The 24,279-nt window shown below is 34.4% G+C and overlaps 2 protein-coding genes and 1 long non-coding RNA gene across 3 annotated transcripts; all 3 read right to left on the minus strand.

Moving 5' to 3' along the window:
• Nucleotides 1-2,537: 2,537 nt before the first annotated feature.
• LOC105782395 (uncharacterized) lies at nt 2,538-7,600 on the minus strand. Its single transcript, XM_012607104.2, has 9 exons — nt 7,485-7,600; nt 6,649-7,295; nt 6,013-6,542; nt 5,342-5,392; nt 5,161-5,268; nt 3,629-3,724; nt 3,430-3,528; nt 3,213-3,272; nt 2,538-2,919 (listed from the first exon to the last, which is right to left on the minus strand). Exons 2-9 carry the CDS (start codon nt 7,250-7,252, stop codon nt 2,851-2,853), a joined length of 1,617 nt encoding a protein of 538 aa, XP_012462558.1. The 5' UTR covers nt 7,253-7,295; nt 7,485-7,600; the 3' UTR covers nt 2,538-2,850.
• Nucleotides 7,601-10,482: 2,882 nt separating this feature from the next.
• LOC105782394 (dual specificity protein kinase YAK1 homolog) lies at nt 10,483-23,138 on the minus strand. Its single transcript, XM_012607101.2, has 18 exons — nt 22,398-23,138; nt 21,171-21,370; nt 19,564-19,717; nt 19,377-19,486; nt 19,177-19,246; nt 18,979-19,061; nt 18,806-18,884; nt 18,662-18,702; nt 17,410-17,532; nt 15,259-15,409; nt 15,012-15,126; nt 14,809-14,891; nt 14,649-14,723; nt 14,072-14,146; nt 13,212-13,972; nt 11,584-11,736; nt 10,899-11,194; nt 10,483-10,734 (listed from the first exon to the last, which is right to left on the minus strand). Exons 1-18 carry the CDS (start codon nt 22,560-22,562, stop codon nt 10,658-10,660), a joined length of 2,811 nt encoding a protein of 936 aa, XP_012462555.1. The 5' UTR covers nt 22,563-23,138; the 3' UTR covers nt 10,483-10,657.
• On the minus strand, nt 17,771-18,655 carry LOC128035917 (uncharacterized). Its single transcript, XR_008192503.1, has 2 exons — nt 17,907-18,655; nt 17,771-17,814 (listed from the first exon to the last, which is right to left on the minus strand). It is a non-coding gene; the product is annotated as an uncharacterized LOC128035917 (long non-coding RNA).
• Nucleotides 23,139-24,279: the final 1,141 nt, after the last annotated feature.

Raw genomic sequence — 24,279 nt, forward strand, 5'->3', positions numbered from 1 at the left:
TTGTACAATCACGCAACCGGTGTGGTAGATCTAGAAACTCTAACGCATCATCTACAGACAGATCGACATTATGCATGTGGGCTGGAGGTGAGTATGCTTTGAATCGTGGATGTTCTTATTCATCTGAACTCCTTCCAGCATCTTTAGGTTCTGTTGGAATAGGCTCCGGTTCAAAAAATAAGCCAACTTATGCACCATCTGGCCCGGGCTCTCGAGGTGGATCCACATCGGAGTCATCTTCTAACCCACAATCATCTGCAGCGTACGAGGTCCCCTCACCGGTTGACGTCGTAAGGAGTACGTCATCCCTTCTTCTGGGCATTTGATAACGTCCCCAATTAGATGTAGATTGCCACCCACTAGAACTTGATGTCATTCCCCAGTATGTATTTCCAGCATCAAACGTCGAGCCACCAACGTACATGTCCCATCCACCGACAGAGTGTCTTGCGGGGGATGTGCATTCGACACCGCTACCGAACATGGGCTGTTCCGTATTTTGTAATCCGCTAACCGAGTGTCGGCCAGGGGTCATGTATACATCTCGAACACCGATTGCAAGTACATCAATTGGCGATGTAAATTGTACATATAACTCAATATAAGGTGCTCCACTAGCAAGATGAGTCTGCATCATTGCCTCCAAGCTACGAGCACCTTTTATGTCGAACGAGTCATATGTCACCGGATCAATAGAAGAACAAAATCGATACGTGATAGATGAACTTTCATTGGCGTCGTTCGAAAATTTTACGCCTAATTCTTTTACGAAGTTCATCAAATCTATGTTCGGTTAAAACCGATCGCGCAAGATTTTCCGACAAAAAACAACACCATTCTCGGTGTGGCAAACCTCACCATCGTAGTAAATAACAAAGACTAATCGTTCACTCATATTTGAAACTCTAACCTTCTTAGCCTCTCTAAATTGTTTCTGCTGTGACTTATGCATTCGAGAACATTTTACGCCTAATTTATAGCCTCACCCAAACATGCTATCAGAGTAAAAGCGCGTCCACGAGGGCGCGATTTTCACAAATTCTTCTCAAATAGCATCCTGCAAAAAGCGATTTTATACTATTTGCTCAGAAACGTCAAAAAAAATTATTTCATCCATGACCTATTGTAGCAAAAGCGTGTCCACGAGGGCGCGATTTTACAAATTATTCTCAAATAGCATCCTGTTAGAAGCGATTTTATACTATTTGCTCAGAAACGTTAAAAAAATTTATTTCATCCATGACCTACTGTAGCAAAAGCGCGTCCACGAGGGCGCGATTTCACAAATTTTTCTCAAATAGCATCTTGCTAGAAGCGATTTTATACTATTTGATCAGAAACGTCAACTCAAAATTATTTCTTGCTGGACCTAAAAACCCTAAAAAGCCTGAACCCTAAGCCCTAAAAGCCAAAAAAACCTAACGTGGGAAAAACGGCAAAATCGCTTCCCCCAAAACGCGCTACGTGGCGTCAGGATATAGGACGCAATTTGTTGCCATGTCAACAACTCGCGCTAACGTGGCCGCGATTTCCTGACGCGTACTCTGACATCACGCTGATGTGAACGTGATTTCCCCAAAAATGGACCATTCCAGTAAATAATTAAATAATGAGCCCATTTCGATAATTTTTGAAAAAAAAGGAATTTTTTGGTAAAATGCCCGAGAAATGCAATATATAAAACCCAATCACAAAATCCAATGTTTTCAACATTAGATCAGTAATTGATGAATCCATAAATTGACACGATTAAAATGATGGCTCAACCGATTATACTAGATTTTTTAATTTTTATTTTTAATCATTTAATAATTTATTTGCTTTGAATCGAACAAGTGATCAAATTAGTCAAACCAAAAATTTGTAGTTTGACCAATTCAACTCCAAATTTGGTTTCAAAAAATTGCAAAATCCAAACGAACAAATAATAGCTTTAATTTGTAAAATGTAATTAACATTAGACTAGCATACCTACCTACCACACGCGTATTTGTGTAGAAATTATATTTTAAAACCCACATATTCATATAAAAAGTAACACATATAAAAGACACCTGTAAATTAAATGAATTAACATCTTATCCATGGTGACACTAAACCAAACTATAATGAAAAATCAAAGTTAGATTCTAATATAAAATTGTAAATTTAGTCCTATATATTTAATATGATCAATTTTAATCTATATTTTTAAAGACGTAAATTTTAATCTCTATACTTTTTAAACAATAATAGTTCAATTCACTTATCTTGTATCATGCTTATAGTTATAAATTTAATCTATATTTAACAACTAAATAATTCCAAATTCCTATACTATTCAATTTCAAATTTTCAACTTGACCCGTTAACTAAATTTTTAATGAATAATACATAAAAATAACAAGTTAATATATCTTTAAACATATAACTATGTTTAGTGCATCCAATTTTAGATATAATAAGACTTAATGTATTAACAATAAGGAAATTTGAAAATTTGAAAAAAATACAAAGAAAAAATCATCAAAATAAATATAAAAACTAAATCCACAAAATACCAAAATTCAGGATGGTGTTCCACTCCAACCCAATTATGTATTCATATTCGCATATTTTACGACATTTGATACATTCAGATCGTGTAATTAAGGCTAAAAGACCTTTTCCAAAGCACTAATTGGACTTAAAAGAAAAGAAAAAAAGAGAGGAGAAAACCAAGTTCAGAAAAAGAACAAAAAAATTATCTAAAATATTTAGGCACAAAACCAGATCCCCGAATTATTTCAAAAGAAAAAAAATGGTTGGGTTTTTCTTTTCAATTTATCTGATCCAAAATACAGGGTGTGAATTGGGGGAGAGGGGGGGGGGTTATTGCAGCAAGTGTTTCTCAACAACCGTTCTCCCAAACTTCTCCTGAATGTCTTTTGGTGTTTCAACCTGCAAGCACGCATTTTTATTCTTATGTTATTCAGGCTGCCCAACATAAATTCAATTTAAGGTGTAATCGAGCTTGAATTTGAGGTTTGGCTCAGCTTGAGCTCAATCCCAATTAGGCTCTCATTTAACCAGTAAACATGGGATCCCGTGCAAGACATCTCAATTATTTACGCGCACCAGTCAAATTCAGACTCGACTCAACAATTACCGAGTAAAATTCGAGTTCTTTTAAGTCAAATCCAAATGAGTGGTTTAAACCCTATTCCAATATCTAGGGTAAGTGAGTTACTTACTGCATTGAGGGCTTTAAAAACAGCCTTGACGGTGTTGTGAGGGTTCCTTGAGCCAATAACCTGAGAAGATATATAGTTCAGATTAGCCATTGTAAGGAACCCACCCTATTCACTTCTACATGCAAGTATGAGAAATGAATCTCTAACAATCTTCCAAATGCATGAAAATTCTTGGCAAACATATATGCCCGACTCCGAGTAAAACAAACTCTATTACCTTAGATTTGACATTCTTGAACCCAGCTAACTCCAAAATGTTTTCAACAGTTCTTCCAGCTTTCATACCCGTTGTAGTTTTTGCAGGCCAGAGATAGACCTACCAATGCATATCAAGTTTTAAAAAGAGTGAACAATTAGGACAAACATAGATTGAGATTAAAAATGGCGATGAAAGAAGATAGTTATGCATTGCACACCTTAGTCTTCTTATATGTTGTTTGAATTGCATGGGCTATCGTATGCTCCTCATGTCGTTCAATATAGTGAAGATTCTCAAAGCATTTCTCATGCGCCTGTTGGTAAGTTACACAAGTCATGTAAATTTATCGAGCTTCTAACGTTAAAAATTGATTAATGATTTATTCAACATGTTCATGATGGACAATATTGATGATATTATACACCTTTCGAATTAAATTGATTTCACTACTCCCACCCAGACATCATAGCATCATGGTACGAGAGTAACCATATAAAAACCAATCATAAGAAAAAACAGATAACCTTAATATTAGCAAGACTAGGCCCCAAAAGTAGAAACTAGGTCAAGAGCTAGAACAAGGTTTATTTGAAACATACAGCTTTGAACACACAAAACGAAACATCTACATTATAAGAGTTTCTAGTGTAGCGCTGTACGAGTTTGTTGTATATAATATCTAAAACATGGATATCGTACTAAACATACACAGAAAAGCTATCAATAAAATGAGAAAATACACGAGGATTTTAAAAATTTTGAATATTCTCAAAATATTAGCAACTGTAATTGTAATTAATAGTCACCTTAGAAAATTTTAGTTTACTGAAAATTCATTAGTTAAAAGTATTAATAAAAGAAAAATAATGACGTTAAAAGTAAATAATATAAACACATTTGCAAATTTTTTAATAGCAAAAATTTAAAAATATATGTTAGAAGCAAATAAAATTTATATTTTGAAGTTTAAGCTTTTTTATTTTATAGTGGGACTACGAGTATTAAATGAAATAAGATTATAAGAAATTTTGAAAAAATCACATTTTAGGTGGAATTTGAAGGAAGTAACTCAAATCCCTTCTTGAAATTATTTACAAATTTTGAAATTCTCCATTATTTTTACCCAAACAAGTAAAACCATTTTGAAAATTTGAAAACCTAGATGGGAATGAAACCCCCCCAAAATTTTCATACAAAGACATCCACATCCATCATATTTTTTGACATGAATATATGGTTGTGATCCTCCCAATAAATAAGAAAACCTTTAGAAAAAATGAAGACACCCGTCACACCTCCATATCCAACACTCACACCTCAGTCTAACTATCCTAGTAACATAGGTTAAATTTGTAATTTGTACATCAGGACGAACCAGTGTCAAATTTTCATATGCTTTACCCTTATTCCCACTTACATCTCTAATTCGTAGGTCACATCTAACACTCACACTTGAGTTGAATATATTGTAATTTGTACATCAGCACCGACCAGTGTCAAATTTTCGTATCGTTTACCCTTATTCCCACTTAAATTGCTAATTTGTAAAAGGTCATATCCTCAAGCTCATGGCATGTTATATATTATATTTGAGGAAGTCAAATGTAACTGCATACTACGCCTTTTTCAATATTAAAAAGGAACTATACTGGTATAGGGTTAAAAATGTAAAACATGTGTGTCTGATTCACCTATCGATGAAGAGTGCAAAACTAATGAACAGTAAAAATAAAAGCAGTGAACAGTTACCTTTTGAAGTGCAATAGGGACTGCTGGGGCTTTGGCTTTTGCATATCCAACAACACCATGAAAGTTTCCACATGCCATCAAAGCGGTGTACTTGACCACTTGCCCTCCCTGGACAATATCAACTTCAAATGAGTTACATAGAAATCAATCTAATAACAAAACACAGATAACATGAGGTTACCTTTGTTACTTTACAAGTTCGGTTTACATCAATCAACCTCACATCAAAACCCTGCCATCATTCAAAAACAACCCAGTTTGTTACATGCAACACAGAAATGTAATATCAGGAAAGTTTTATCTTTTGGCATTTCCAAAAATGAAATGGGCTTTTCTAAGCAAAACTCCTCATGCACTATCCCATACTCAAGTTCAATTATAGCTATTGAAAAGGCAGCTTTAGACATTGCTCAAATTTCAAAGGAACAGATAACTGCACTGCATAGTCATTACGGCATACCCAAACAAGTAAGCTGGTGTCTATACAGCACATCACAAGGTCTTTTATACATACATCACATATTTCTCCCATGATGCCAATGGCACTTTTTTAACTTAAATCCTAAATAAACAATGAATATATGCATTCATATAATTTAGAGAATATGAAGAATAAAATCCAGATAAGGTAGTTCAATAGAATTTTCTCAATGCTATAACCCATTTCTTTCTAGCAAGGTAATGACAAATGGGAGTGAAGGAGAAGAAGAACTTCAGCTAGCAGAGCCTGCCCATGAAAGGCATGAAATAAATAAAATACATTAGGTTAGATTCTGTCCCTCAACCATTCAAAAATAACTAAACTGTTTGAACTTGGAAGCAATATAAATAGAGGATATTGTATGCACTTACCTTTCTGTAAAGAGGTGTTCTTTTCTTCTCTGTCAAAGCATTTCTTTCCTCTGCAAGATCTCTGATCTCCTCCTCAAGAAGCTTTCCCTTCCTGCCGAATGTATAATCCAACTCTGCCAGCTTTTCTTCCAGTTTCTTGTCAATAGCATTCAGCTTCTCCAAGAGAATATTATCCCTCTCTTTCATATCATCAAATTCTTCTTCATCCTCCTCATCATCATTGCCTACTATTTTCTTCTCATTCTCATTCTCAAGTTCAGCACCTTCCTCATGATCACCAGAAGGATCAACTTGTTGTTGCTGAATAACTCCATAATTGGCAGGATTATTGGGATCGTAAGCTTCCTTCCATTGAAGAAGCCTCATTGCCCTATTCAATTTTTGCTGAAGGATAAATTTCTCCTTTCCTTCAGCCACCTTAAGTAGATTCATCAAGTCACCAATGACCCTATATTCAAGACGAAGTTTAAAATGCTTTTCCTCAAACTTGTTAACTTTCTCCATCCATTTAAAAGCATCATCGAGTGTCCCTGTCAAGTACAAAAGCGTAAATTTTGTCACCAATATATCAACTAATGAAATTTCATAAATATCACTTATAAATCAACACAACTAAAACAAGACTTGTTCATTTACCTGCCTCACAGAAGTTCTTTAACAGCTGCTCATGCATCTTCTTTTTCTTCTCAAATTGCAATTCCCACTTGTTGTCATCCCTATCATTCTCATCCTCACTATCTTCTTCAGTATCCGAATCCGTGGGGACCTCAAGCATTAGATCAATATCTTGTTCCGTTAACTCCTTCTTTTCAAGCTTGGCTATCAATGGCGTTACGCCCATATAATCTTCATTATCCTCTTCATCATCCAAACCTTTTCTCTTCCTATCCTCTCGTTCTTTCTGCTTCTCCAGTTCTACTTCAGCAACAAGTTCTTCAAGCAGATCATCGATTGCCTCGTCCGATGTAAAGCTTGTAGAGAAATGACATCTCGTAAAAGAAAGTGGAGACTTTGGTGTTCGGTGATTGGGAAAATAGGAAAAAGTTGAGATTTTTCGGCAAAATGGGGAATGGGGTTTTAAGAGGGTTTTAGGGATACGATTGCGAAGGCAAGGAGCACTTGAGTAATGGGTGTTTGGCGATGAGATTTTCCGAGAAAATGAAGGCGGAGTTCTAGGAGGGTTCTGAAAGGTCTGGTTAAGGAGCCTAAACCATGAAGATGGCTGTGACTTGGTCGACATTTTCTTCAATATCAAGTTAACAAATGAGAAACATAGAACAAACCTGGCAAAATAGGAGATAGATAATAGTGAGAAAAATATAAGCTAAAATTTCCTGAACAGATAGATAGATGTCTTGGATTTTACACTAAACCTTTGCTTAAAACATTAAAAGAAATATAACAGAGTGAGGGGAGAAACAGAGCAGATAAACATTGTTGAAGTTAAAAGTTTAGGGTTCCAAAAAGTTTACCTGGGGGTTAAAGAGGGTGGTGCTTGGTTAGGTCTGTGGTTGAAGGGCAGAGAAGCTGGGACACAGTGGTGGTGCGAGGCTTCTTTGGCGGCCAGGGATCTATGAACACTGATGAGAGTGGGTCGGGAAATTTTAGAATTCTTTTATATATTTTATTTCTTATAAATATTTTTTAGGTGCAATTGCCTTTTAAGTCCCTATATTATAGAAACTGGATAAATGAATCCCTCTATTTTTTTAATCTCTCTTAAATTTATTAATTTAATCCGTATACTATTAAAATAGTCAAGGAAAACCAACATGGTTAACATTCATTAATTAAAATTGACCTAACAATTATTATTTTATTTGTATTTCAATTTCAAATAAAATATTTTATTTTCAAACCATAAAAGCTTTCAAAATATTAGCTCATTAAATAGTAAATGTTAACCTTATCAAAATTTAACAATATTTGGTTTCTTTTAATAATATAATGATCAAATTAATTCATGTAATCGAAAAGTAACTAATTTGATATGGTCACGTATTCACCAATTTTATATACAATTTAATATGTATATATAATATTTATAAATATGGATTAAATAAATTTCAAATATAAAATATTCATAAATTGTATAAAAGGTTAAAGTATGCATTAAGTCCTTGTACTTTTTTATGTTTGGAATTTAATATACTTACTTTTATTTTAAGAAATTTAATCCTTCTATGTTTTGAATTTAAATTTTTCTACTAATTTTAGGTTCAGTATAAAAGTAATATTTTAATTGCATGGCTATCAAGTGAGTATTTATTTTATTTCAAATTGTACACCAACTAATTTGACAAAATAAATTTAATAGTATTAACAATTGAACATGATTTTCCAAATACGAAAAGTAGGAGGAATAAATTCGTGAAAATAAAAGTAAATAGACTAAATTCTAAGTGTCAAAGAATACAAAGACTTAAAGCTTATTTTAACATTATATAAAATGCTCCTTAATAGTGTTTAAAAATTGAAACCAATCATTCAACAAATCCAAAATAACCAAAAAAAAATCATGTAATATATTATCTGACGGGCAAATGAAATTGGTAGATCCTATTATCGAAACTAAATTGAATTAGTCCCTTTACTATTAAATAGATCAATTTAATCTTTATATCATTAAAAAAACAAATAAGACTAAATTTAAACAAAATTAACATTTACTCTTAACAAAAATATCATTTATTGTTTAATAAATTTAATATTTCGAAAGCTTTTATGATTCTACAGAAGGAATACATTGTCTGGGAACTATTTGTTACTCAGTAGAAAAATAGAAGAGAGAGAGGCATCCCTTTTCTGATCCTTTCTGCAAAGCTTTGGCTCATGCTACATCGAGTGATGCTCCAATTACAATTGATCTTCGATTGGTCCATGAAAATCCAGCTTTACTAGCTTGCTTGGATGATGCTGCCTGTTCAGCTTTTATTGTCTGAGGAACTTTTACCATTTGCTGGTTTTTCAAGCACCTGTGTGTGTGTGTGTTTAATGTTGTAATCTTATTTCCTCAATTAATCTGACGTCACTTGAAAAAAAAAAAAGAAAAAGAAAAAGCAATGGCTCACCTCAATTACTCATTTACTTCCCAACTCATATTCCTCAATTTAACTGTGTCATCTAGCAATTGAAAATGATAAAATATGTGTTCACCATATTCTTCAACGCTATGAAAATGATAAATTAATCAAATTCATGCTTAAATATTTTAAAATTATAAATATTAAATGTGGTTCTTTCCTAACAGATCATTCACTTTATTAGCCTTTACACTTCATTTTGGTTTCCTAAGGTAAAACTCTATTCACTTTCTTACCTTGCTCTTCCTTCACATTTCATATTCTCTTCACATAAAGTTATAAATCATATACATAAATAAATATCTAAGTATTTATTCAATATAAGAAAATAATATTCACAATTCTTATGATAAAAGTATTAGATTTATTTGAAACTTCAGTTACATAATATATATTTATGTATATAATCATATTCCAGAACGAAAGATCAAATCCAACAGCCTGATTCATGATCATCCCTAAAAGCAAAGAAACTGAGGAATTTTTATTACGGATTTATACTATGAAATGCCTGCAACTGCTTGTTCTTCTTCTAGTAATGAAAAACTTCAGACATGAATGATACCCTATTAGTTTCTGTGAAGAGATTACCTCAACCAACGTTTACAGCGCATTCTGCCATGTGAAGGTGATGGCAGGCATGCTTACAGTCATAAAGTTGCACAAAATCTCGATAGAGGCAGCATTCTCAGCGTTGCCTACCAGAGGAACAAAAACCAAAGCCAGAGCATCACGGTACTTAAAAGTCTTAAACTCCCATCACTCACCACTTCAAGTATTCTGTTCTCGCATCATTTTCCGAAAGCATGTATCTGGAGATGACATAGTCCTGTACAGTGCTAGTCGACAAAAATCTTAGCAAGACTTAACACAATATACTTGCCGACTAGGCCCAAATGTGTTATCTGATGTCTTAATCCAGTCCCAGAATTTCCTAACAATGACTCTACAGAACTTATTATCTATCTCAAGTAACAGCATTATGTTGTTCTGACTCTTCATTTTTCTTGAATAATTTAAGCCTCACACAAATCTGGACATGGATAGAGGAATATGATACTCCAAAGACTCCAGGTACAAAGACTCACACCCCTAGTCTGAATAACATAGTAAGAGCATACACATCAAAAGGAAAGAATTTCAGCTTCAACATCTCTGAGACATGCAATAATAGTTTACCACTAGTTAGATGCTCCAAAGTATAGTCATTGGTTCGTACATGAACTTCTTGTTGAGTACTTGTAGGCAGCTGCATTGAATAACTAAGTAACACAGTTAGATTCCTTGAACGGGTTCGGTTGCAATTTTAGAATTGAAAGTAAATCAGAAATCTACCAGGAACAGTAAAGAATCATGACCGAAAGAATGGGAATCGCGTGCAAATTCATTGAAAGACAAGCAAAACCACCACTATAAATTATATTTATGCAAAGCACGATAAATGAGCATGGTCTAGATGAGCATTTGCTTATAATGAGCTCACTAATTAAGTGAGAACTGTTTGAGTACATATTTCTTGTCAAACACCCAATACATAATCCCACGCCGAGTTGATTCAGACATTAGGCAATCCTTCCATAGTCCTTTCTTCCACGAGAACCTGATGCAATATTTGAGACGGGATAGTTGGCCCTACGCCCTACATTAACAATGCCAGGATTGAGTAAAACAGAATCAGTTCATTCTATTCCCTAAATTATCCAACAATAGTTACATCATTTTGATAGACATTGTTCTATGAAATTACTTTGCAAAGTACGAGGTAACTAAGAGTAGTTTGATGGTGTTAAAGTTAGGACATACCCCACGGCATGCCATTACTGAATGTACTATTTCCAGGAGAACGTGGGCCCCCAGAATTAAAGCTAGGAGGGAGCTGCACTTTCATGTGATTCCATTCGCCTCCCCGAGCACCAGTGGATCTACCAGGATTGAACCGCTGAGCAGTTTGCTGCCCCAAACGGCTAGGATAATTTTGTGTTGTATGTGGCATGAAGTGAGAGTGCTTAGACAGAAAACGAGGATATCCAGCATGCATATCATTAGCTGAAGGAGGGCTGCCCACTTCTACATGTGAAAATCCTACAGGTCCATTTTGTCTGTACTCAAACATAGAAATAAATCAAGAATAGTGTTGAACACTTCAAAGAAAGACAAAAGCAGATGTTTGACATTATATACTGCATATCCATCTCTATAATGCACAACTCATCTTGGGCTGCATCAATCATGTGGAACATAAATACCAACTATAACTTTCAATAGAGAAAATATAAAGCATGCATATAAGCAAAAAGCAAAAGCCAACTATAGCTTTCAGTAGGGAAAATAAAAAAGCATGCGTATAAGCAAAAACCCTAAACCAAAATTATATTGAAAGGAAAATAAAAAATACTATAAGAATTATTTGAACATGTATATCTTGCAATCAAATTGACCAGGGGGAAGGGACCTGTAAAGCCATTCACTAAGAAGGTTATGCAATTACCTTTGAATTGATAAATTTGAGCTTGTGGTTGAGGGACGGTTGAATCTTCCAACTCCAACAGATGAATCAGCCGAACCAATATGCATTCCTCTGTTAAAGTCAGCTGATAGACAGCCCTCTTCTGATCCATCCTCTTGTAGAAGAAGTTCATCACTAAGGTGACAACAATGGCAGACAACATAAGAAGTTAAAAGATTGTATAACAAATATCACACCAAAAAGTCTACGAAACAAATAACTTACCATCCCTATTAGAAGCAAACAAAATATTCCTTAATTTTCGATAATTAGTTTGACATTGGGGAAAAAAAGGTTTCTTAAATATATTACAAGAATTTAGAGTACTTAAAAGCTCTAGAAAAGAGAGAAAATTCCATCTACTTGCAAATGGCATGCCCACCTACAGAGAAGAGAGGCATTTGTAAGTGAAAGATCATTTATTTATTTTTGGAGGTGGGGGTGATAAATGATCTAAATGAAGAATGAGATAAGATAGTACAGTTGAGCATATAAACACCTTAGTTTTCTTGAAGTTATAAGAACTTAAGTATATGCACTTTCTAATGAGGCAACTCTGTTACAGAAGCAGCAAGACGCAAAATATTGCAACTGTGACTGGTTTTAGGAGTACCGTGAGTTCCTGATGCAGCATGGAATATTTTTTTGGACAACAACCAACCTAGCATATTAATCAGATAAAACACCTACGGATATGTTCTAGGCTAACCAACCAGTATTGAGCCAATAACCCATTATTTTGTGAAATTCAAGTCCTTGATCAGTTTAGTTTGAGCATGAACAAAGAAGCTTCCAAAATTATGACTTGTTATTATAAGTTGGTGAGACTATTTGCAAGAACTGTTTACATAGGCATGATGGAATCTCACTGAAAGCAGACTGTTTAGAGAGTAATTTATTACCATCTAAAGCTCATACTTGAGCAAATTATAAACATAGAGGATAATATTTTGTGTATCAAGATGCTGCCATTTTCTCTATCCCAGATATTATTATTTCTAACAGCAAGCAATCTATGCAAAATATATGCATAAAATCAGTAATAAAGAAATATTGGTGTGCAATAGTGAACAAAAAAAGGTAAAAACAAGGCTACTAAAATACATGACAAACATCAGTATGCTAAAGAATGTTTAGGCACCGTGCAGGAGAGCTATGTTACTCGAACTTGGATATGAGTGTTGGACGTGTGTGTGACCAACCCAAATATGTTCAATCTTATTTTCAAGATTTCCATGCATGTTCAATCTTAATTTCAAGACTTTATGTATCTGGAGGGTCCCTGGAGCAATACCCCCAAACACATTTAGAAATGCATTGAACAGAGGTGTCAGACATAGGTACTCCAAGAAAAATGAAGATTAGAGCAACATAGAAGCAGGGGCCTGAAAAGGCCACTGCAGGCTGCAGGGCAGCACGTTGGCACCCAACTAACCCTTGAGAGGGTAAAGAAGGGTAAAGACCATTATTTTTATGGTTGTTTGCATGTCCAACAGACAATTTTTATAGATTAACAGAACAGAAATGAATAGAACATATAACATGGCTAGGACAAAGTATATCTCAATATTTGACTAAGATGAGACTGCAGTTCCAAGTTCTCTACTCACCTATAATTTGGATCCCAATCTCCAGGATCAAGCAATGGCATGCTGGTCTCTGACTTATCTTGAGTTGCTCTTGGGCTATGCTGCGGTTGCACATTAGAACCAACTCCTAGCTGTTGGTTCCAGTTGGCTGCGTTACAATTTGACAGCAAGTGAGAGGGGAGACCACCATCCGCCTGAGAGTTTCCCTCAGCTTGGCTAGAAATGGCGCCATCAGTTACTTGTCCTTGCCAGTTTGGAGATGATGAACTCTCTTGAGATTGGGAACTTCCAGAATATCCCCAACTTTTTCTTCTATTAAACTGGCCAGCTGCAGCCATCTTACTTAAAGGTGATCCCTGACAACTGTTTCTTGCAGGAGAAGTAGGACCATAGTGTCCAGGAGAGCCACCTGAATAGGAGCTTGGAGGAGTAAACTGCGAGGGACTAGTGCCAAGGGGAAGTGGTGCAAAGTTTCCAGCTGATGGGCTCACACCAAGTCCTTGCCCCTGAGAATAATGCATAAATCTCCATCTAGCATCAGGACTACTTCCAAGCATTGATGCACCGCTCTGTGGATGCATGTTCATTGCAGATGGACCAACAGGTGAATAATATGCAAACATATTACTACTCTCTCCGTAACTCCCGTAACTACTTCCGAGCCCAGTATTATCATTATAGCTGCCATGACTTCCTATACTGCCATAGCTATTTGCAAGAACATATGGCACCATTGGGAAATGTGGGCTGTTATGAAAGGCAACCATGTTCCTGTTTGGAATCTACACAATGGAAAATACATCAGTATAAGACTGCTACTAAAATAATGTAGTAAGTCTGCTACTCTGGAAATAAAAATGCAGGACCATTATGAAGCTTACATTGGGGGAAAGACCAGCAGCAAACCAATGCCCTCCACCAGGGTGATGATCCACCTTAATGTTTTGAGCAACAGGCTACCAAGAAAAAGGCAGCAATTAGGCCAGTATAGTTTCCTCTATTTTTTTCCCCCCGAAAATAACAGATTAGCATATCTTTTTGTGAAGCTTGTGATTCAACAAGAACAGATTGCTACTATAAAAGCAGCTCAACCATGAGAAGACCAATAATGCCAAATCTTTCACACCAGCCAAAAGAAGCTTTATGCTCAGCATACACACAAAGGAAATTGAAATTTCTTCAAACATGTACAGAACTCTATGTTGAATTATTTCAACAACCTTAAACTTTTATAAATAAGAGAGGAGTTCCTAGAATATAAAATAAGATTATACCAGTGCTAAGAAAAAAAACAAAATGACCACTCCACTATGAATAAACACAAATCAATATGGGAATCGGGAGAGGACTAGGCAATTCCTCTGTATGCATTGAAAAAAAAGTCACATAGATAATATTAATTTATGAAATATGGTTCAAGCTTCTTCAATTGCAGAGCTACACACATAGGTCCCTTACCAAGCGAGGGGTCTCAGGGGGAGGTCTGTATGGACATGTGAAAGGTTCTCCAGTAACAAAAGGGTGTTTTGAAGCCTGCAAGATGAAGTTGAAGCTCCTATTGCTTCATATTTAGTTGGAATAGCATAATAAAGAAGTACTCAAGTGAAATTTCAACTACCTGAAAAGGCGACCACCGTTTGGCTGGATCAAACTCAACTAGTCCCCTCAAGAAATCAATCAAAGCTAATCGTATTTGACCCTCTGTCACAGATTCATTATGCCACAGCCTTTGGTAAGTCATTAAAGGATCGTAATCACAAACTGAAAATGTTTTTCCCACCATGGCTTGCTGGACATTCAATGCAGAAGTTAGATGCTAACCTTTAATGATATCCTCTTCAGGCAAGTTTTTCCGGTAAGGATAATTTGTGACAATTGCTTCAAGGTTCTTATGACTGAAATACTCTTTCCCCATCAAAGGTTTTTTTAACTCCCTCTGAATAGAAACAAGCATCAATGACTATTCGATGAAGAACATAAAATATAAACAAGACCCAGTCATACAGAAATTTCTATTCTTTTAATACTATAAATGGTTGTCTTCAAAGCTGATAATAAGAACACTTACAGCTTCATATTCTTCTTCTGTTAATGCTTGGTAAGCACTTCTGCTACCAATGGGGACTTCACCATTCTCTATATCGTGGGTACTCCCAATGCACTTAAAGAACTTACTTGCGTTTTTTGCCTCCTTTAGAACATAATCAGGGGGTTGCGATCTACAACATTAAAACCACATATATAAAAGGCTTCACAACAATTGCAAAAATAGAACTGACTGAACGGATGATAAGTGCTAAAATAACTTCTTTTAGGGTGCTTGGTCAAGTGGAAAAGTGGAAGGATGGAAGGAGGGAGTAGAAAAGTAGAAGGAAAATAAATTTTGAGTGTGCTAGGTAGGGAAGAAAAGTGAGTAAAAAAAAAAATAGGACCATTTTCCATCCTAATGCAACCAATCCTTCCAAAATTGGAATGATAAGAGGAGAGAAAATGAGAAAGGGGGTATCTGTTAGTTCAAAATTATGAATTTTTAAAAGCTTCATTTTCTTTCCTCTCATTTTTCAACTCTACCAAGCAATGAATGAAAAGAAAATTACTTTTTTTTTTTCAATTTTTCCATCTTTCCTACCAAGCACACCTATGGAAGAAAAATTATCTTTTCTATCTTTCCATTTTTCTACCCTTTCAATTTTCATTCTTTCCAATTTTCTTTCCACTCTACCAAGCAAAGCCTTAGTTTATAGATTATCTAATGGAAACCCCGTTTATTTTGGTCGAAGGGAAATAAATCTGAAATGAAAATTTGTATGAAAACACTAAGAAAATCATACGCAGCATATACTTATTTTAAAGCAAGAAAATAGCAGACTGACTAAGAAACAGCAACTGATTAAACATGGTACAAGAAAAATAAAGTAGGATGGATTCTAGAATTCTAAAGATGGGACACACATCATCATGTTCTAAACTTCCATGAACTATTTCAGCTAGATGACTTAGTTCTAGATCAAACTCCTAATGTAACTTTAGCACACAGCATATTCTAGGGATACTTCTACTTACTTGTTGTGGTGAACTAAACTATTTTTTATGGAATATTATCCTAGTCCAGTCAAAACTAAACTATGCAACAACACATGCATGTGTGTCTTAACAGATTTCAATTTTCACACATACATACATAAATAAGGCATTATAATTCATTAAAGAAGCTGAAATTCCAATATGAACCAGAAGATTTAATGTCATGGTCGAAGGGAAATAAATCTGAAATGAAAATTTGTATGAAAACACTAAGAAAATCATACGCAGCATATACTTATTTTAAAGCAAGAAAATAGCAGACTGACTAAGAAACAGCAACTGATTAAACATGGTACAAGAAAAATAAAGTAGGATGGATTCTAGAATTCTAAAGATGGGACACACATCATCATGTTCTAAACTTCCATGAACTATTTCAGCTAGATGACTTAGTTCTAGATCAAACTCCTAATGTAACTTTAGCACACAGCATATTCTAGGGATACTTCTACTTACTTGTTGTGGTGAACTAAACTATTTTTTATGGAATATTGTCCTAGTCCAGTCAAAACTAAACTATGCAACAACACATGCATGTGTGTCTTAACAGATTTCAATTTTCACACATACATAAATAAGGCATTATAATTCATTAAAGAAGCTGAAATTCCAATATGAACCAGAAGATTTAATGTCATGTTCAGAGGAGGTCAATCTTGGGCCATGAAAAGGGACTCAGCAAAAAAGGCAACACAAGATCTCAACAGATAAAGAATTCTAGAACGTCCTTCACAGGTACTCATAACAAAGAAGCCAAACTAAACCATTCACATCAATCAGAAAGTTAAATATCATATACTACAACATTAAATCATCTCATATAAGGCATATATATCTCTCTCATAACTATTCGTGCCTATCATGCTAATTTAGGAGAGGAATGATCTTAGAGGATCGGACTTGTCATTATGATGCTAATTTAGGAGATTAACCATCAATTTGCTGCGTTCAAAAAACATATGCTACTTTGAGAAACCAACTAAATTTTTTGTTTCTCTTTTCTTGCACATTCTCGTTTATCATAAGGGCAATTTAACTTTGAAAATCTATAAACTCGTGAAAGTGTTGCATAGAATGCTGGAACTTCTTAGATAATGATGCGATAGATGTATGACCACCAAAACAAGAGGCATACCCAAGTATTCTAATCATTCGCCTCAGAAGATCAAATTCTGAAGCACCTGGGAATAAAGGCAGCCCTAAAAACAGTTCGGCAACTATGCATCCAAAGGACCACATGTCAATGGCTGTTGTATATCTGAACAAGGATCAAGGTTCAAACTAAAAAGACCAATCATGGCCATAGCCACAAAAATCAGAATTATCTAATCATTAAAGATAATAACGAATCACAATCAATGAACATAATTTCAAATAAATGTTTTTATATTATTACTATAGATGACAAGAAGACATGTAAAATATACAAGGCTATACTGATTGCAGCATAATACAGAGAACAGCAGTATGACAGAAAACTGAATCTTCCATGTCAATATCTCAAAGAGATCCTCTTCATATAGAAACACAAAGATCATATCTGTATTGCAGATAAACAAAAAAGTTATTACACCAATTTAGATAGAGTTTCAAATGTTATATTGTTATCATGCAGGTAGTAGAGTTAAATACCTATGCTCTAAGATACAACAATGAATGCAGACCTATCTTTATCTCTTTGTTTTCCCCTGTACATCTAAGGCTACACAGTAATAAATGATATAACTGAATGAGTAAAGCGAGGATGAAAGCAGTCAAGCCAAAAGCAATGCTTTGAACAATCTAGTCAACGTGAAACAGACTCTGGGTTTTGGGTATGCAATGCTTAAGCATCAAAACGGTCAAATTTGAGGGAATAGGAAGAGCTCAATAGGGTTGCTTAAACCAATCAAATTTGATTGTATGCACTTCCAGTCTAACGTGGTACTTATATAACATATCAAACAGCAGATGCATACCTTGAATCTCATGTTAGAAGACAAATAAAAAGGGATCAAAAGGTCAGCAGTAATATAATTTATTCAACATGGAGAACAGAACACAATATATTGAAGAGATAAGTTATGAGATCAACCTCAAACTATTATCTATTGCAACAAACTCAAGCCATATAAAGGTGAGGTTCAATTTGCAGTGATAATTGGATAATGATGGTTCACAGGTTGAGCTCAGTTTTTATACAAGATAACTCTTTCAGTTCATTTTAAACCTGAGGATTGGTTAGGCCTGCTGAAGTTTATTTCATCAAAATCCATCCAGAATGACACCGAACATGAGAAGAGATGCTACAAGGAAGGAAAAAAACAATGACCCAACGAAAAGACAGAGCAGTAAGCAAAATCAATAGATGGAAAAGAGTAAGGCCATAATTCATGCCAGAAGGATACTGATATCCAAGAAGAACTTCAGGAGATCTATAATACCGGCTCTGCAGAAAAAAGAGAAGGGATGAAAATATAGCTATAAGTCCCTCCTGAACGTGATAACAATGAGTAGAATGAAAGTGGTAGCTAATTGCTATGGATGGAAACCTGAATGTAGGAGTAAACAGACCGATCTTCCATGCAAGCTGATCCAAAGTCAATTATTTTAATTTCTGCTGGCTTGACACTGTTATTTCCAGGGCAGAAATATCAAACTTCATGGAAAAAATAAAATATATTATATGTCCCCAATCTAGAATGACCCTGAAAAAGCAACTCACCTCGTGCATAAAAGAATATTTTCAGGCTTAAGATCACAATGAATTATTCCAGCATCTTTTAATAAAGCCAATCCACGTAGAATCTATATAAATAAAAAGGTTATGATGAAATCAAAAGACAAATGAAGCAGATGTCTACAGCTAGTCCAATCATTATTCAGCTCAAACAAAATTCAGCTATAAGCAAACTTCAACTACCTGTTTTGAAAACAGCTGAACAATGCTCAATGACAAACCCCTGAAATGATTTATCTTGATAAGTTCGTACCTAGATCAGGGAAAGAATATCAATAACATGCTGCAAAAGAACCTATAATAAATGCATCTATGTAACAGGTAAAAGAAATTCACAAATGATGAATCTTGTGTCATTGTAATAATACAATAGAAGTACTCACAGATTTGTGTCAAGAAGTTCAAAACAAATGCACAAATGACGTTGATATACAAAGTAATCATAAATGCGGACAATGTGGTGCTTGTCTTCTGGATCATACTTTTTGTTTATCTGTCAAAAGCAAACAAGGTGATGTTTCACAACTGGTATTTCTAAAAGAAGGATATATAGAGCTGTAAGAAAATTACCGTGGTCAAAATAGAAACTTCAACCAGTGCCTGCTGATAGTAAGCAGGTTGGTTTTTAATTATCTTCACAGCAACAAAACTGCTTGTTTCAGGGACCCAGCATTTAGCAACCTGACCGAAAGTCCCGTGACCAAGAACATCTTTGACAATATATCTACAGAAAACCATTGGAACATGAGTAAAAGCTTCCTTCAACAAGCTTAATTTAAATGATAATAGACAACTGCAAAATAGTTTTTTAAGTGACATTGACATATCCATGAATGAAGCAGTGAAGCTACATCCTTCATGAATAATACCTGCTCATTCTTTTTTAGGTTTTTCCCTTCTTTTTTTTTTTTTTTTTTGAATGGTTGGGATATCCTTTTACTCTCACAATTGATGATTTTTTTGGATTGCATTAACTAACAAGTTCGGTGCATCATTAAGGAGAAAAACAAAATCAATACACAGGTAACATAAGTAATATCGTACTGAACTATGCAGGTTAAGAGCAACTATGCTCGCTCTGGATATGTATATAACATGAAATATTTTCATACTCAGGAAAGCCAAAATATAGAATTCAGTACACAGAAAAACAACTTGAAAACAGGTTCTGTTCTAAAACCATGCTAGTCACAACTAAAGCAGACCAGTTGACAGCACAAACTACCGAAATGAGCTTAAAAAAAACAAGTTCACATGTATACGTCTAGCCCAAAATAGGTCATCCAGTTTTGTTAAAATTTTCCCCTGGCATCTTGAAAAACTATAACAATACCCAGGACATCAAACAACCAAGAGACACTAACCTGAAGTTGAAATTTGTTTCTTACATGTTTAATATGGTAACTAAATAATATTATGATTTTTCCCACAAGGGAATAACTAGCCTGGCTAACCGATGCTTGAGCTGAGAAAAATCAGGCTTCAGCTAATACCTGTTAATTGTAGAGCCAATGTAGTCTCATTCTTAACCAGCCCCAGCCCCTATCCCAGTCCCTTTCTAAAAATTTCTACTTCAGTACCTAAAACGTGAATATAAGCACAAGTATTTTGCAGAGGTTGCAAGGAAACAGAAACAAAAAGTATTCTCTGGTGCTAGACTTAAGTAGAAAGATACAAGCTCAACAGATAGATTGAAATTTTAAAACAGAACATCTCAAGGAGGAGATAAGTTAAGGGAGGAATGGCAGTTTGAATTTGTAAAATAATCAAAAATAATTACTACCCGAGCTTCACAAACCCAAAATTCCATATGCACACTCGTGTACAACTAATTCTAGCATGCCGAATTCAAGGTTCACAAGCCAGAAACTAACAGAAACTAACTACGCAGGCGTTTTCCAATGGCTTAGAAGAGCTAACCACATGAATAGAAACAAAAATACATATAAAACTGATCTATATATCCGACATATCACATTTAAAAATAGTCTAGGATCAAGTAGCTACCTTCAGCAATACAATGGAAGTTTTAGCAAAAGAAAAAGAATAACCATCCTTTTCCCACCGTTAAGAAAATCCAAAATGCACTTGTGAGGTCAATCCGCAAAGAAATTACAAGAAATACTTCAAAAATTATAGTTCAACATCATGGAAAAATCATAAAAGTAGTAACAAACCTTCGCTGTGTTTCTAAACTGATCAAGACAAAATTCACTGTTAGAATAAGATCTGAGTTCACATTGTCATAGCCATCGTTGAGGACACCAACAGATGGGCTAGTCAAAAACCGCTTTGGATTCAATTCTTCTGAATATTTAAATTGTGAGTTGCATATTTGGTACGTTTCAATTATGTCCTTTGTCAGTCTTGCCACCAACTGCACAGTTAAAGCTGCATGTCAGCACAAAGATTTGTCTTATATGAGTCCATGCATCCTGCAAGGGTTCTCCTTTTCCTTTTCTTTTGTACTTCTTGGGTGTAAAAGATATACAAAATCATATGGAAAACCCAAGCAAGATCCATTTCGTATTTCATATTCAGCAATATGCCAATAAATTTTTACAGTACAAAATTCAGTGCCAACTCTTTAGTGCGTAATCTCATACTTCCTCAAAGAGCGATCACATTCAGACATTGAAACATGAATGTCGAAAATAAGACAAGAATAGACACCATTATGCACAAGGCAAAAAAGAGGTATTTGATAATAGATCATTAAGTGGCTAGGAGGAGAATATCCATATTGGTAAGGACAGTGTCAGGACAGGATTTAACAACCCAACAGGTGAATGACAAACAAATAACCATCCATGCCCTCATCAAGACTCGTATTGTTCAAGGAGTCTCTGCTCCCTAGTTTATCTTTTTAATGGACATCATAAATCAGTCCGAATTGTATTAGCTCGAGGCTTGTCAGAGTAGATAGAGCTTGGGGTCTAAAACCAATTCAGTAATCTTACTATGCTAATATAATATCAATACATTGCATTCTTCTACTGGGATGCAATTTGACCACCTATTCAGCTTAAGCACTCAGACATGGCACATTATAGTTACCAAAATAAGTATAACATTTCCCATTCATGTTCACAGCTTTCTATGATGTATTTGCAAGAAGTGAAGCATTTACCCTGCACATGGAGAGTGGAGACAATAAGGAACAGTCTCTTCTGACCTCTACATTGCTTATATGTTTACAGTTTACATATGCTTTCCTTATGCTAAACAGAATCACTAATCAAACCACAACTAAAACCAGCTGAACATCAGTAAATCAATAACAATTTAAACTCAAACCCAAATGAAAAGCTCCTGAGCTTTCAACACGTTTCAACATGCCAAAGAAATACCTTACAAACTTTTGAACTAAAAATGAGCAGACAATTAGAAAAAAGAGAACTTACAGGCCTCCTGACAACAACACGCAGCTTTCTATCAGCTTCGTTTCTAGTTGAGTAAGGCCAAAAAACCAGCTGCCTCGGCCTCCACCGCATAGCAGAGCCTTCATCGGAGCCCGATTCTGAGGTCCTCGGAGGCTCTCCTTGATTACTAGGACCAACTTCATCCATAGCTATCCTCCACAAAGAATCAACGTTTTCTAACCCCAAAATTTACCATCATCCCCAATAGCTCCATTAAAGAAGAAACCACTCAAAATACCATAAAAGCAAGAAAAACCCCAAATTTCATCAGCAATCGGATTGTAGTCAAGATTGAAACTAGTTATTTTTCAAAGACCAATCAGCTAACTCAAATCCCATTCCTTTTTTTTTTTTACATTAATTCTATTATTCAAAACCTAAACACAGAAGAATCAGAAAACTGGAGACCCAGGGTGATCCAGATATGATAAAAGAACAACCCAAAATTTGATTAAAAGAAACAAAGGATTGAAATTTTTCATATATTATAAATAAATAAAAATGCAACAAAACCCCCCACAAAAAGTAGATTTTAACAAAATAACCCGAAACTTAGATTATAAAGAAGAAATGCGAGAAAGAAAGATGGAAAGATGAAGAATAGATAGAAACAGAGAGTTTCTTTTTTTGGTTCTAAGGACAAAGGAACCGTGCTTCTTCCTTTCTACCTCCCAATAGGAGTTTTTTTTTTTTTTTTTTGCCTTTTTAGATTTTTCTTTGATGACTGGCGTTGAAACACTGTACAGTGGCATTTCCCTTATTTATTTATTCCATTCTACATCGATGTTTCCTTTTAGATTTTATCATTTTATGTCCTTTTTTTATTGGCAGTAAATGTGTTTGGAATTTATTTATTTATTGGATTTCTTTTTCTTTCTAAAATTGAAAATTACTATTCATCAAATAAAAAGGTTTTTATTTATATTTAATATAAATCTAAAATTTTATACAAACACCGAAACTAACAACACATTTTCAATTAATCCAAAATAATTTTTAATATTTTATAAATCTCGGTTTGATTTTATTCACACTAGTTTAATTTTGCACATTTAATCCCTATAATCTAAAGTTAAAATTTTAACCTTTTTTTATTTTTCAATTTAAAATCTTACTTAAATCATCATTTCTATTAGTAATTTTGTCAAAATTTTTAATTAACATGTATATATTATGTTAATTATGTCACGTCATAATTAAAATTAAAAATTTTAATAAAAATTAAATTGATATTTTAAATATAATAATTAAATCTCAAATTTTATCTAAACATTTCAACTTTTTATTTATTACTTTGGTTTTTTATTTAAATGAAATCATTAAGTAATAAATGTTAAATTAGAGTAAAATAGTGAGAGGAAATTTAAGAACAGAAGGTGGTTCATTGTCTGAATCCAATCCAAAAATGTTTCAAAACATTAATTAAGACATGTTGATGATGTCCTTTTAAGGTTTTTATTTTAGTGGCTCAAAAAGAAAATACAATTTCTCTCTATACATATGGTAAGTGTTTAGGTTGGATCAAGAAATAGGTAGATTTATACCTTTAGTCATTAAACTAATTTTACTTCAATTAGAAATTTAAGGACTTTAATAGGTAAAAGTAATAGTTTAAGGGCTTATTTACGGTTAAGTTATTTTATTAGTCCTCGTACTTTAAATTGGTTGATTTTGAAACTTTAGTGTCGACTCAAACGATAGCAGTAATTTTTATTTGGTTAAATTCAATTACTAGTCGGGTCCATGTTCTCCAATTGGATCTTCTAAATCCATATACTTTTTCAAATTTTGAAATTTCAGTATTGACGCAAATGACAATTATTAATCTACTAATTGGATTTTTAGTGAGTAATTTGTGGAAACA

This window comes from Gossypium raimondii, chromosome 13, assembly GCF_025698545.1.
Source record: "Gossypium raimondii isolate GPD5lz chromosome 13, ASM2569854v1, whole genome shotgun sequence".
NCBI lineage: Eukaryota > Viridiplantae > Streptophyta > Magnoliopsida > Malvales > Malvaceae > Gossypium > Gossypium raimondii.